Raw genomic sequence first — 15,560 nt, forward strand, 5'->3', positions numbered from 1 at the left:
GGAAGAGCGAGGGTGGCACAGCTGCTTGTGGGGAATTGGTCAAAGTGTTCCATCTATACCTTGTGAGTAGCCACTAAGAGACCTCTGCTCTATATGCTTATCCAATCCCCTCTTCAAGCGGTCTATGCTTGTAGCAGGCATCACTTCCTGCAGCAGTGAATTCCACGTGTTAATTACCCTTTGGGTGAAGAAGTAGTACTTTTTATCTGTTCTAAGCCTACTCCTCATTAGTTTCCTTGAGTGCCCACAAGTTCTTGTATTGTGAGAAATGGAGAAAAGTACTTCCTTCTCTACCTTCTCTATCCCACGCATAATGTTGTAAACCTCACACTCATGCCAGTAGTTCTTGAGGTCAACTGGTAGAATTAATTGATGGTAGTTTCAAGACAGGCAGAAGGAAGTCCTTCGACATGCTATTTGTAATTCTGTGACTTGGCGGCCACAGGATGTGGCGACAGCCGCAGCGTAGATGGCTTTTTAAAGGAGAAAGAAAATTCACGGAGGGTAAGTTTATCAATAGGTGTTTGCTGTGATAGCAGAATGGAGCCTCCATGCACTGGGGCAGTTGACCTCTGGAAAGCAGATCCTGGGGAGACCAACAGCAGGGGCGGGGTGATGCGTTTGTGCCCCATTGATAGATCTCGCCAGCTGCTGCTGGAAGCCGGATACTATGATAGGTTTAAATAAGTGGGTCTGTTCTTGCAGTTGGTAATACAGCTCTGTGCCCCCTGATACAGTGGTGTGCTTCTTCTCTGCCTAATCCAGTAATGTTTTGGTCAGTAGATGGATTTTGTGGAATTAATGTATGTGTGCATTGGAGCCAGTGTGGTGTAGTGTTTAGGAGCGGGTGGACTCTAATCTGGGAGAACGGGGTTTGATTCCCCACTCCTCCACATGCAGCTGCTGGTGTGACCTTGGGCCAGTTACAAGTTCTCTCAGGAGCAGTCCTCGGAATAGCTCTCTCAGCCCCACCTACCTCACAGGGTGTCTGTTGTGGGGAGGGGGAAGGAAAGGAGATTGTAAGCCGCTCTGAGACTCCTTCAGGTAGTGAAGGGCGGGGTATAAATCTCTTCTCTCTTCTTGACGTCACTTATTTCCCCACCTTTGTCCCCAACAGGGATCCCAGGGTTGCCAACTGCCCCAGTCACGACGGGGCCCCTAATTCACTACGGGCCATCTAATTCACTACGGGCCATCTGGCTGGTTTGGGAAGCATCCCCCCCAAAGCCCCCTCCTGCTGTGCTGGTACAGTGATGTCACCAGGAAGTGACGTCATCTCGTTGCTCTAGGTTTTGGGCAAACTCTATGGTTTTGAGGGCAAACCCCCCCCATGAGTTTTGCCCAAATCCTAGAGCGTCACTCCCTATGGTAGCAACACGATGATGTCATCTCTGGTTGATGTCATCACACGTGCCAGAAGATATCCCAGCTCCACCCAGGAGACCCCCCCCACCAGTAGCCAGGTAGGACCTGGCAACCCTAGATCTCACAGTGGTTTACATCGTTCTCCTGTCCTCCATTTTATCCTCACAACAACCCTGTTAGGTGGGTTAGGCTGAGAGCATGTGACTGGTCCCCTTGCTATCTACACAGACTCAGACTGGACAGCCAAAGCTGCTACGGTTTGGCTCCAGCACTGGGAGAAACAGGATTGGAAAAATGCCGATGGCAAACCCGTGGCTCACTCAGATGTGTGGCAGGAGGTAGCAAACATCCTGCGCCAAGGAGAGGCCCCCACTCAGATCACGCATGTTAAGGGACATCACAAGGCAGATACAAAAACAGCTTACTGGAACGATCAGGTGGACTGCCTAGCCAAAGCCGCCGCCAGTATGAACCTGCCCCCTGAACCGCCGGACCCCCCAGACCCACTGGACTCTCCTGAAGAAATTCTACCACTGTTTGCGGTCATTACTCGCAGCAAAACGGCAGAGCACAACCGCCCGCCCCTTCCCCCAATTTTTGTAGACTTGGCCGAACTGCAGAGAAATGACTCTGATGTTATGGACCTGTACTACAAAGGGAAGGACCCAACAGGACAGTACCAGATACAGGAGCATGAAGGAGTCATATGGGCTGTAGACTCCATGAGGAACCGCCACTGGGTGGTCCCAGTGGAAGTCAGGGGAGACCTAACAGGTCCAAGAAAGCTTTTATGGCCGAGTGGGGATTTGAGCTTGGGTATTCCTGATCCTAGCCTGACACTCTAACCACTGCACCACGCTGGTCCACTAGGGAAGCTCAGAACATACAGTCTCTGTCTCCTGTAAAGAGACAGTCCTCCTTCATTGAGCTTTTAGTTGAGGTTACTGACTCTGTGAATTTGTTGAAGGCTATACTAGAGTTTGATAGTTTGGGTTTGCACTTGTGGATACAACATTGGTATTTTTGTTGTTGCAGTAGTTCAAACAGTTTTTGTTGTGTTCTCTGCCTGTTAGTATGTATTAGCTGCCTTGAGATGCTCCAGGGAAAAGGCGGGTGATGAGTATTTCAGCAAATAAAACCGCCCTTGTGTAGATGTAAAGGGCTTCAGGTTATCTGAAACAGTGCAGTGGTTAGACCGTCGGATTCCCCCTGACGAAGCTGCATGCGAGATGCATAGGGGTTGTATAATGCATCGATTTGTTTCTTCATCTCCATTTTAACTTGAGAACGGACAAGCTTTATGTATGAATTAGTTAGTCCATACAATTGTGCTGTTTGCTAGGTCCAATTCATTTAAAAATGTAAGTACCATCTCCAGGTATTTATCTGCAGTATTAGAGAAGGTGCAGAAAAGTCCTGCATCCTAATGTACCCAAGCATATCTCAGTTTTTGCCAGCTGGAAAGATAAGGGAGGGGAAAAAATGAAAAACATGAGTTGCAAATTAGAAGCCATCAACATTGTAGTACACAAAAGGAAATTTTTGTTATCCGGACTTGAGAACAACCTCCTGTCTGTATAGTCAGCATAATGCTGAAGAAGCAACACACACAGACGGCAACATCTGTTCACCAGAGGTGGCAGATGACTATTTATGTTCCAAGCAGTGATTCCTTTTCTGAACTTTTTTTTTTTTTTGCTCTTTGGGGAGCGTGGGAGCTGGGGGTGGACACAGGCTGGTTCCATACGGTAGCCTTTCTGTGACAGAGAGGGATTAATATGTGGAATTCGCTGCCAGAGGATGTAGTGGTGGCCACAGGAATAAACAGCTTCAAAAGGGGTTTACATAGATTCATGGACGAAAAGTCAATCGATGGCTACTAGCCATGGTGACTGAGGGGAACCTCCACATTCAGAGGCACTAAACCTCTGAATCCCAGAGCCAGGAGACAACATCAGGGCAAGGCCTCGGCCTCTCTGCCCTGTTGTTGGCCCTCCAGAGGAACTGGTCGGCCACTGTGTGAGACAGGATGCTGGACTAGATGGACCACTGGTCTGATCCAGCAGGGCTGTTCTTATGTTCTTCTGAAGGCCTCGGCCTCTGTGCCCTGTTGTTGTTCTCACTCCAGAGGAACTGCTTGGCCACTGTGTGAGACAGCATGCTGGACTAGATGGACCACTGGTCAGATCCAGCAGGGCTCTTCTTATATTCCTATGTGCTAGGTAAAGGTTTCCCTTGCTCGAAAGCCAGTTGAATCCAACTCTAGGGTGCAGTGCTCATCTCCGTTTACAATCCGAAGAGCCAGCACTGTCCATAGACGTTTCCGTGGTCATGTGGCCAGCAGGATTAGACGCCGAGGCACATGGAACGCTGTTACCTTCCCACTGAAGCGGTACCTATTTATCTACTTGCAGTTTCTTGCTTTCAAACTGCTAGGTTGGCAAGAACCAGAGACGGACGCTCACTCCGTCACACAGCACTCGGGTCTTGAACTGCTGAACTTCCGACCTTCTGGTCTGCAGTTCAGTGTTTTAACCACTGAGCCACCGCAGCCCCTCCTATGTGCTACTAAGTGCCAAACTAGGTATTCGGGTTTTTAAAGAGTTTGGTCCAGATTCCCAGCAGCTGCACAGCAGCACGGGGATGGGTGGGTTATTTTTGCATTTTTGCTGTGCAGAATAGGAAAAATGGGGAAATAGCTCCCCTAGTGCTGTTTTGGCTCAGGAAAGTGGCTGGGTGGGTGGGAGGCAGGAGTCCTTCCTTCCCCCGCAGTGGTGTTCTGAATCCGTTTGGGCTCTCTCTCCTTTATTTTTCAAAAACCCATTCCCCATAGCTGCTGTGTGGCTGCAGGGGAACATGAGTTGAAAATCCAAACCTCTTATTTGTCAGTAGTAGAGAGCCATCGCCTGCCTCTGGGTAGTCACCCTGGTCTCCCATCCAAGTACTAACCATGGTCGACCCTGCTTAGCTTCGGAGATCTGACAAGCTCAGGCTAGCCAAGGCCATCCAGGCCAAGGCAAGGTCTAGTTATTCCTGTTCCCAGTTCACCTGCATGTGGAATTGTAGCAGGGAGGAGCCGTACGTCGTTGGATAGCACCCCACTGAAATCATTCTCCTCCCAGCTTTTCTTCTTTGCGCCAAGGATGTTTTTGTTGCAGTCGTGACTTGGTGGTTCCCCACCATTCACGGACATCAGTGGAGGGTGTCCCATCCCAGTGCAGAGACTGAATGCTACCTGCTTTGGGTACCAGTTTGCTACCAGTTTGGTGTAGTGGTTAAGTGCGCGGACTCTAATCTGGGAGAACTGGGTTTGATTCCCCACTCCTCCACTTGCACCTGCTGATGTGACCTTGGGTCAGTCACAAGGTCTGGCACAGCTGTCTTTGAAAAAGAGCAGTTTGCGTCAGAGTTCTCTCAGCCCCACCCACCTCACAGGGTGTCTGTTGTGGGGAGGGGAAGGGAAAGGAGTTTATAAGCTGCTCTGAGACTCCCAAGTGAAGGGCGGGGTATAAATCCAATCTCTTCTCTTCTTCTTCTTCTTCTTCTCTGCAGTTTGTTATAATGTCTGAATTGGACAGACTGCGGCTCGTTCTCCTGCGTACAAACCAGGATCAAATGGTTGTCTAGAATTCTGGTTTGTAAGCAAGAGTACAAACTACAAGGTTGCCCAGTTCACGCATTGCAACAGGACTGCAGATAGGCCCAAACCAGGAAGATAGGTTCAGACAGTAGCCATACCAGTTCGCACTAGAACACCTAGATACAAGCCCAGTAACTCTTCGAGACGAACAAGATTTTCAGGGTATGAGCTTTAAAGAATCAAAGTTCCCTTCGTCAGAGGAACCAGGAAGCATTCGATCTCTGTGCTGTATACCAGGGGTTGCAGGAGAGGCCACGTTAGCCTAACTTGTTCTCCTCGTGAACAAATCAGCGTTTGTTCACCACGTCTGAATGTGGTGAGGGTAACTTTGGGCATGTCCTGACCCTGAAAATGTTACCATCTCAATAATAATTTTAAGAAATGCTGCAGTTACCTCCACGTCTGAGAGGAGATGAATGGAGAGTCACAGTTTACTTCCCACAACTAGGAAAGATACCTTTACACATTTATCTCCTATTTTGACGTACTTATTGCTTTACTGTTCCCCCCCCCTTAGTTTATAACCTTATAACCTTAGCTTGTTATTTAGTTTTGTCTTTGCGTATCTTAAAACATCTTCATCAGGTTACAATGTTAATTTGCTGTTCAACCTCTGTCTATAAGTTTGAACTCTTACCTTCTATTCCAGTGTTATTTGAAAAGGTGTGCATGCACACGAAAGCTCATACCATGAATAAACCTTTGTGGGTCTTAAAGGTGTCGCTGGACTCTAAATTTGTTTCTCTAACCTAAATGAGCTGCTGAAAGACCAGTAGCTAAATCTTCCTATTCCCCATGAAGAAGAACACACCATTGAATCTCAGCCCACTCACAGCGACCCACCCCATGGTGCATTCCGGGCAAGAGACAAGTAGAGGTGGTTTGCCATTGCCTTCCTCTGCACAGCAATCCCAGTCTTCCTTGGTGGCGTCCAATTTAAGTACTTACCAGGCCAACCCTGCTTTGGTTCCCTATGTCTGACAAGCCTGGGCTAAGGTGGACTATTTGGACTGCTATCCTCAGGCTGTAGAGAACTGAGGATTTGCTAGGACTGAAAATTGCGCTTTTCTTGTATTCATATACCAGACCAGTTTCTTTCACAGAACGCTGGAGGCTTTTGAAGCGGGTGAAGGGATCTGAGAGTTAGCCACCACGCATATGATTTCACTATACCTGCAGTTCTCACACTTATTGAAATGGGGCCTGCTTGCAGAAAAACTTTTGTTTACTTTGCCTCTCCCAACGTATAGGGCGGGAATCTCACATTGTTTAATGCTAAGGCTGTGTTCTGTTTTTTATGATTCGCGCTTCAGAATCTAAAGCGGTATTGAGCAAGGTGCTGTATCTCATGGCCATTTCATAGACGACCCCCTCTGGGTGTGAAGGTTCACACCTGCTAAATAATGCAGTTCCAGTCCACTTCAGCAACCGTTTGCAAGTGGATTTTATCATTTCGCACAGTAAAGTCCAGTTGTGAAGTGGATTAAAAGTATGCTATTCAGTGTGTGTGAAAGCAAACCCAGATTTTGTCACTGAACGTCTCAGATCCTCTTCCTAGCTTACCTTGTCCCCCTCATCTCACAGTCCTCCTACTAGGGATGCCAGGCTACCACCTGGAGGATTTTGGGGGCAGGGACAAGCATGCCAGCATCATGCCAGCAAGCGACAATTGCTTCTGGCGCTAAGAAGTGGAGTCATGGTACAGACGGCAGCGTTCTAGGATTTGCCAAAACGTGTCCTTGGATATCAAAGTGGGGGAATATGTGCATTGAACTCTTCACACAAAATACCAACGGTGCATATCGGGAGGATCGTGGGGAGCGTGTTCCCCCAATTGCACAAGGTTGGAGTAGTAGTAGAAGAAGTGATTGGATTTATACCCCGCCCTTCAGTACCCGAAAGAGTCTCAGAGGAGCTTACAATCTCCTTCACCTTCCCCTGTGAGGTAGGTGGGGCCGAGAGAGCTCTTCGAGAACTGCTTTTGAGAGAACGTCTCTGAGAGAACTTGTGACTGACCCAAGGTCACTCCAGCAGCTGCACGTGGAGGAGTGGGGAATCAAACCCGGTTCACCCAGATTAGAGTCTGCTCTTTTAACCAATACACCAAACTGGCTCTGAGATCATAATCATTGAAAGAAGCTAGGAAGTATGGCTGCATGTTTTAGGAAATGGAATGAAGGAACATGCTGTTGGCTTCCTCTCCTGAGGAGCGGATGTTGACAAACTTTGCTTTTCAAAACACCGGCTCCCTTGGCAAGGGTCGGTGGTAGTGAGATGGGCAGAATCAGTGGCTTAATGTCTTCATGTATCCCCAGTTCTACTTGGTCTGACCATGCAGTGGCCAGACCAGTGAAAATCAGTTTGGTGTTGCGTAGGGGCCATGCTAATCTTCTCTGTATCGTTCCAATTTTAGTATATGTGCTGCTTAAGCGAGCGCAATTTGGTGTAGTGGTTAGGAGCGGTGCTGTCTAATCTGGAGAACCGGGTTCGATTCCCCATTCCTCCAGGTGAAGCCAGCTGGCTGACCTTGGGCCAGTCACAGTTCTTTCAGAGCTCTCTCAGAGCCTAGCTCACCACTAGCATCACTTCAAGAGCTAGAACCTGCAGCCGCCAGACAATCTTAGGATCTCCTGGCTGTCCTATACACAATGCCATACGATAATTATTAATTATTATTACTGGTGAGATATATCCGGCAGCTCTAGTGGAAGTGATGTTACGATTTCACTCCTTATTTCAAACGTTGCGAACGGTTCAGAAATCAGATGAGTATTCTGGATTGGCCTTTCCAGAGGTGCCCATACGCTAGTGTGTATGCATGTTTTTCTTTATGTATCCACAAAGAAGGTTTACAGTGTGGAATAGCAATTAAATATTTGGTAGATTTTAAATGGTCTGACCTGGATGGCCCAGGATAGTGCGATCTTGTCAGATCTCAGAAGGTAAGCAGGGCCAACCCTGGTCTCCATTTGGATGGGAGCCCAGGGTCACTACACAGAGGCAAGGCAATGTCAAACCACCTCTGTTTGTCTCGAGGATCACTACACAGAGGCAAGGCAACGTCAAACCACCTCTGTTTGTCTCTTGCCTTGAAAACCCTACGGGGGGGAGTCGCCATAAATTGTCGGCAACCCGACAGCAATTTCCACCACCAAAATTTTAATGAAAGACTGGTTTTGACAAAATGTGGCTCAGGAGACTTGCTGTCAGTAGTGTGTGTTTAGTGCAGGAAACAATCCATTTTTTTTCTTTGCGGTGTCTGACTTTAAAGGTGGCTTTCTGTATTGAGGCTGCTTCCGTATTTCACGCCGTGCCTGCTTTGAACAGCCTGAAACCCCCGCCCCAAGCCATGGCTTCACATTCCCTGGTATCTTTAGCATCCTTCCCCCCTCCTCTTGCTTTAAGAGAACAACAAGAAATGTGTATCCCGCCTCTTGAGTTTACAGCGGTTTGTTTTCTGTATCTTTTACTGCTCGTTTGCGTCAATTAAGAGTGGTTCTCTTTTCCTTTTTCTTTCAGGGACAGCTGAAAAGGGGAACGAGGAAGGGGGGGGAAGGCCGTGTCTTGTGTGGTGGGGGCTGAACTTCTGGCATCGGTCACTTGCTGGAGAGACGTCCCGCCATTATGAATGAAGTCGCCATCGTGAAGGAAGGCTGGCTCCACAAACGAGGTAAGCGCCAGTCGTTCCTCCTCCTCCTGCGTCGGGTGGGACACGGTCCACTTTTGGCCAAGTATCTCAGAAGGTTCCAACCAATTTTGTTGCAAGGAACGTGTCAGCGAGACTTTGGCTTTCCCTGTCGACCGTATCCCTTCCCTAAAAGTCAGTCAACCACCATCCCTTTACTTATTCATCTGTTTGTTGCTTTCTTTTCTCTTCCCTCTTTCCCCGCTCCTTTTCTAATTGGTAAGCACCATGAAACAGTGCCTCAGGCATTTTTTTTTAAAAAACCCTGTATTCTAGTCTAAGTTTTTGTATGTTTAAGAATGTTGTAACCCTCCCTGAGCCTGCTGTGTAGAAGAGGGAGAGCTAGAGGTCCAACGAAATAAAATAAAATGTTAGAAAACACACAACATTCTATGAGAATACCATAAAATAAAAACAACAATAAACTGTTGCGTCACAGCTACGATAACCCAATAAAACGACGTGTGTAGTCACTCTTCTTCTTTTTTAAAGCACATATAGTTTGATTTCTAAAATTATTCTTCTAAATGGCACCCGCGTGTGGCATGGGGCGGACAGGATCCAGGACTGCTGAGTCTTTTGTTTTAGAAGCTCTGTGGTTTTTCTTTAGCAAACAGGGGCACATTTATGGGAACCGGCAGCCACAGAATGAATTACAGGGGTTTCTCACCTCACGGTGTGATTTCTCTGTAAACAAAGCAACCCTGAATGTGTTGCTCTGTTCTTACTAATTTGTGAGAACAGGATCTGGGTGTGGGCTAGTAAGTATTTCACATCAATCTGGAATGAAGCCTGTTTCGTGCGCGAAGATGCAAAAGGAAGCAGTCCGGGCAGTGCCGGAGAACCGGAGGGATTGTAGCTAAGGACTTAAAATGGGAAGTCCAGGGGTAGGGTAGAGCTGAGTTCTGGGGTTGTGAAGGCACACCGGGGTGTTCGCAAAGCTTTGCTAAAGTGCTGGAATACTAGGAAAGAGCAAGAGTCCAATAGGACCTTAAGAACTAGCAAAATTTGTGGCAGGATAGGAGCTTTCCTTAAAAGGAGCTGCGGTGGCTCAAGTGGTTAAGACGCTGAACTGCAGGCTGTGGAAGGTCAGTAGTTCAGCAGTTCGAGACCCGGGTGCCGCATGACGGAGTGAGCTCCCGTCTCTAGTTCCAGCTCCTGCCAACCTAGCAGTTCGAAAGCAAGAAATTGCAAGTAGATAAATAGGGACCACTTCGGTGGGAAGGTAACAGCGTTCCGTGCTGTTTGACACCCTCACAAGCTCTGAACTCTTGCTCTGTCTGAGATTAAAACTTCCACAGGGGGATACATTTTCAGAGAACTGTGCATTTTGGGCTACTGAACACAGGGAGCAGCTTAGGTGCAAGGATGCTGTGCAATCCTTGAGGGTATCTAAATGAAGTCTGGGGGAAACTCCCTGGCCAGAATGAGCCCTCTTCCCCATAGCCCATAGGAGACCCAGTGTGGTGTAGTGGTTAAAACGTCAGACTAGAATTTGAGACACCCAGGTTCAAATCCCCGTTCTGCCATGGAAGCTTGCAGGGTGACCTTGGGCCAGGCACACACACTCGCTGCCTACTCTACCTCATAGGGTTGTTGTGAAGATGAAATGGACCGAAGGGGAGCGATGGAAGCTGCTACTGGTTCCCATTGGGAGGGAATTGTTGTTGTTCAGTCGCACAGTCGAGTCCGACTCTTCGCGACCCCATGGACCAGGTCACACCAGGCCCTCCTGTCTTCTGCTGTCCTCTGAAGTTGGCTCAATTTCATGTTCGTTGCATCGATGACACTGTCTAACCATCTCATCCTTTGCCGTCCCCGTCTTCTCTGACCTTCAATCTTTCCCAGCATCAGGGTCTTCTCCAGTGAGTGCTCCCTTCTCATTTGGTGGGTAGGGGTATTTGAGCTTCAGTTTCATTATCTGGCCTTCCAGGGAATAGTCAGGGTTGATTTCTTTTAGGATTGACTGATTTGATCTTCTTGCAGTCCAAGGGACTCTCAAGAGTCTTCTCCAGCACCATAGTTCAAAAGAATCTATTCTTCGGCGCTCGGCCTTCCTTATAGTCCAACTCTCACAGCCATACTTGACTGCTGGGCATACCATTGCTTTGACCATGCGGACTTTTGTTGGCAGGGGGATGTCTCTACTTTTAATCATGCTGTTTAGGGAATGGCAGGGTGTAAATGAAGCAAAAGAAGTAATATAACCATAAAGATAGTTTCAGGGGGAGCAGAAATGTTTTGGTCTACAGTAGGTGAGCTAGATTTGAATCCAGTACCACCTATCTTGGTGGTCTGTAAGGTACTACTGGACTCAAGTTTTTAACAGTGGCAAGCAAAGAGCTGCAACGAAATGTTCTTCATATATATGCAGTTGCTAGGTTTAAACCGTCCTCCCCCCCAAACAACTTTTCTCCTACTCCTGTCCCAGTTTTAAGCCCCAGACCATCTGGCTATAACATGCCACTATTGGGATTTGAACCTGGGTCTTTTTGATCCAAGTGCTGCAGTTCACATGCTGCTCCCACGTTGGTCTTTCTCACTTTCTCAGCTAGCTCTGGAGACCGCATGTGGTGCATGCTACTGTGTTCCCGATCTCAGCAATGACAGTCTTGTAACATGATTCTAATCCGGGACGGACCGCCTCTAGGGTTGTGGTCTGGGTTTTTAAAATTTGTATCTGTGTGTGTACGTATATGTTTCTCTTTAATACCAGCTTTCGATGTACGACAATGGCTGTGTTAAAAACGTGCCCAAAGTCGAAAAGGCTGGCTTGATGGAGCATCAAGGTTTTTAAGTAAAGCCAGCCAACCGCAGGATGTTTCCAAACCCGACATCCGATCCTCTGAACTTGTGAAACAAGTTGAGGCTGTAATTAGAGCAACGAAGGCTTGCAAAAAAAAAAAAAAAACGCAAGATGACAGACTAAGAATTGTTAAAAGGCTCTTTATTTTTGGTAGGAAAACAAAACCATGGGCCCACCCTCTGGTTAAGATTCCGTTTCTCCTTTTTGAAATTTAATTTTTAGGTATAGGTACATGAAGGGGAATGGGTTGGATTCCAGTATGAGTAATTGCTGTGGCTGAGTTTTACTATTATCTTTTTAGTCTACCTTTTCTTCCGTAGGCCACCTCTAGATTACGCTGGATAAAGGGACCCTTTGAGCCATCTTTCCACAGGGCTGCGTGGTGGCGCAATGCATTTCTTCATCCAGTTACGGTTGTTATTTAGATAGCTGAGAATAGGCTTGGTGCAATGCGGCTTGCAAAATGCTTCAGAACCGTTTCAGTTATTTATTAACTTCATGATCTCCTTTTCTCACTTGGACTCAAGGCGGATTAGGAATTCTGAAACAACACAGGAAGAATAATGTAAAACCAAATACCGTAATAACTGCTTGTAATAAGGCTGGGATACAAATTTCATTCATTCATTTAGGTTTAAAAGCCCATAAGCCATACACCTTAAAAAGTTTACTGGTTTAAAATCACAGCAAAACAAAATTTCGCCACGTCTGTTATGCAGTTAAAACAGAAACTATTCAACAGGAGTCTCAGTCTTGTAGGTTCTGGGAAGGGTGAGAATTTCAGTAGCCATTTCCTCAAAAAGTTTCCTCTCTCATCTCTGTGTTTAGGGCATTTGTATGTGCTGACCAGGGCCGGCTCACCCACTAGGTGAACTAGGCATTCTCCTAGAGTGCGGGCTGGCCCTTAGGGGCGCCAAAGCCCCCCAGCCCCCGCCAAAAGCCCTGAATGATGGCTTCCCTGCCGACCCCGCCGCAGGAGGAGGAGGAGGCGGCAGCCAGCGAGCAGAGGCAGGAAGCGCTTGGGGGCTGCGCCCTCTGGCTCTGCAGCAGCTGAGCCTCCCCTCCTGGCAAGAGAGAAAGGAAAGGCGGCGGGGATTGAGGCCTTGGTCTCTGCCCGCCCGCCCCCCCCCTGCGCCAGGGAGGGAGGGAAGCAGGGGAGGGAGGAAGGAAGGAGGGGCGGCAAAACGTGGCTCCAACACACACACACTCCCTGCCCGCCCCTTCGCTTCCCTCCCCCCGCAACCACATGCACGCAAAGGTGGGGGGGGGAGGGAAGAGACTCGGCTGGAGGAGCAGTGGGCTGTGCGGCGTTGGTACCCCTGAGCTCTTCGCTCTTCTCCCAGCCCAACTTGGGGGAGGGAGGGGGAGCCTGGGCACCAGTGCTGCCATCTCCCCACCCCGCCCGCGGGTTCCCTCTTGACGAGGGGCCCCTTCCTCCTCCTCCTCCTAGCCGCCGGCGCTGAGCACGGGAGCCCTGGCCGGCCAGAGGAAGGGTGTTCGCGGCTGCAAGTCAACTGGAAACGGCCTGGCCTCATTCCCGCGCCACTCTTGGCGCGCTCCTCTGCCCAGCTCACCTGCAACCGCCTCAGCAGTCGACGGCAGGCCGAGCTCCCTCCGGTCCTAGGCAGAGCTGAGGCAACTCTGGAGCCTCCAAAGGGGGAGAGAAGTTGAACTAAGTTTTCCCCAGGCCCCGCCTGGTGGTTGGCAACGTGTGGGGGGCGCTAGAAGGTAGCCCTGCCTAGGGCGCAAAAAAACCTCGGGCCGGCCCTGGTGCTGACCATCCCTAAATTAAGAAGAGCATATATGGTGGTCCGTTGTTACCTGTTTCCTTCTGCACAGATGAAGGGCCGCTTCCAGGGTATTCCTGCTAATCGGCGTTTCTGTGACTGTTCATTGGAGGACCGCCCTCTCCCACATCTTTTTTCATTTGTCCTAAACATACAGATACAAATTTCGAAACCAGTGCAACAGGAACTGTGTAAGACGTAAGAAATGCAAAAAAAAAAAAAAAAGGATTAGAAAGCGGTGTGGTAGAAAAAAGGAGTGCATGGATAGATCACTGGTGTTCAATTTCTAGAGCATGTATTTTTGTAGAAAAGGACCTGAAGTTCAGGAGAGAAATGTGTTTTACACATTTATATTTCTCAACACCAAGAGCAGGCAGTGCGGGAACAGTCTTCCCTAACCACATGAACACATGAAAGTGCCATATACTGAATCAGAGAAGAAAAAGGAGAGGGGGGGGGGGGCATACCAAAACAAAACGAAGAAAAAGAAACCAAAATGGTGCAGATGGAAATCAAATATTTAATAGTTACAGAACCCCTATGCATTTTGCATACAGCTTCTTCAGGGGAAATCTAGTGAAATAATAAAAGGTAAATATATATTCAACATATAATTTTAAGAATCGATAAAACAGGACAATTTCACAGAGCGTGTACAGAGTACAGTTCATAACAAGTTGTTCAAGGTAAGTTGTCGCTGAAAAAACCAAAGCAACATTAACTTATGACATTAAGAATTCAGCAGGTTCTCCAAACATCTCTCGATCGTTGAGATTTCCCTTTGCACCGTTTTCTTCATATGCTGAATCAGACCATTGGTCCATCAAGGTCCATAAACAGACTGGCAGCACCTATCCAAGTCCTCAGGCGGGGTTCATTCTCATCACCTACCACCTGATCCTCTGGGGATTGAACCTGGGGCCTTCTGCATGCCAAGCAGTTGCTCTACCACTGAGCCATGCCCCCGCCTATTAGAATCAAGAGAATAATCACTTCTTTTTTTTGCTTTAAAATATGCAACCTGCATTATTGCATAGTTTATATTTTAAAATTTTTTGGAAGGGCTCTTACTGGGTGTTAAACTTTCTGTTCCTGATTAACAGGAGTATAGTTCATGGATTGTTACCTTTATACTCATAAGGTAACGTTAGTCACGCTATTGGTAATAGTTTTTGGATATGTAATACTATAACATTTTGGATACATAATACTATAATATTGTATACTATAATATAGTGTTCCTGATTAATTATATTCATGATACGGTATTCGTAGAAATTTTGATTTTTTTAGACATACTGCGTAGTAATGTATTTAATGATATGGTTATCTGTCAGTGCATGATTAAGATTGTACCTTGTTCATTGCTGTTATATTTCAATAAATTTTAATTATCTTTAAAAAACTTTCTGTTGAGGTATCAAACAACTGTACTGAACTGTGCAGAAACTGCATGCTTAAAAAAAGACCTCAGTATGTTTTGTTTGTTTGTTCTTTTCATTTCCAAGTTACGGAACTCCGGCATCATGACTTAAAAAATTACTAGGCTGCAATGAAATGAATCTAATAAGGCTGCTGATATTTCAGTGTGACTTTTCAGGCTGCTGATAGTCATATTTGCAGCAACCAAAGAGGAACACACAGTGCAGGTATACAAGGGAATAGCAATCTGTGTGAAAAAGACGCTAACACTCGTTCAATAATGACCAAGGTATTAATACAAATACAACCATGGATGCGCAATATTAAGGTAGAAAAATTTCCTCTTGAGGCGAAGATGCATGAAGAATAATATATGAAGATGCATGAAGAAAAATATAAACGAAGAATCCGGATATTAAGAACTTCATTTTGAAGTGGACTTGTGAAAAAGGAGTGAATTTTTGGACGGGGGTCCATAATGAAATGCAGAAAATCTTGAAATGTAATTTTAAAAAAGAACCAGAAATACTTCTTTTGGGTCTTAAAACGGAGGAAGTGAATGTAAGTAAGAGAACACTGTTATGGTATTTGATTACAACGGCAAGAATGACCTATGCTCAGTACTGGAAACAAGACCGAGTACCTGAGGTTTGGGAATGGATTAGAAAAATGCTTTTTATGGCAGAAATGGACAAATGGACAAGGAAACTTAACAACAAAGAAGACGAAGAGTTTTTTGCAGACTGGATGGACTTCAAAGTGTATCTAGAGAAATACTGGGATGTTAAGAACAATTTATTGTGCTTTAATAACTATTAGGGAGCTGCGGTGGCTCAAGTGGTTAAGATGCTGAAC

The 15,560-nt window shown here is 46.9% G+C and overlaps 1 protein-coding gene across 1 annotated transcript in view; it reads left to right on the forward strand.

The window, feature by feature from the left end:
• The window catches only part of AKT1 (v-akt murine thymoma viral oncogene homolog 1), a 181,584-nt gene that overhangs the window by 21,453 nt on the left and 144,571 nt on the right, over positions 1–15,560 (forward strand). Inside the window, exon 2 of the mRNA XM_015408584.1 lies at positions 8,525–8,675. Within this exon, the coding sequence (XP_015264070.1) occupies positions 8,630–8,675 (46 nt within the window). The 5' untranslated portion in view covers positions 8,525–8,629. The remainder of the gene's footprint in view (positions 1–8,524; positions 8,676–15,560) is intronic.

This window comes from Gekko japonicus, unplaced genomic scaffold (assembly GCF_001447785.1).
Source record: "Gekko japonicus isolate JY-2015 unplaced genomic scaffold, Gekko_japonicus_V1.1 scaffold1419, whole genome shotgun sequence".
In the NCBI taxonomy this organism is placed as follows: Eukaryota; Metazoa; Chordata; class Lepidosauria; order Squamata; family Gekkonidae; genus Gekko; species Gekko japonicus.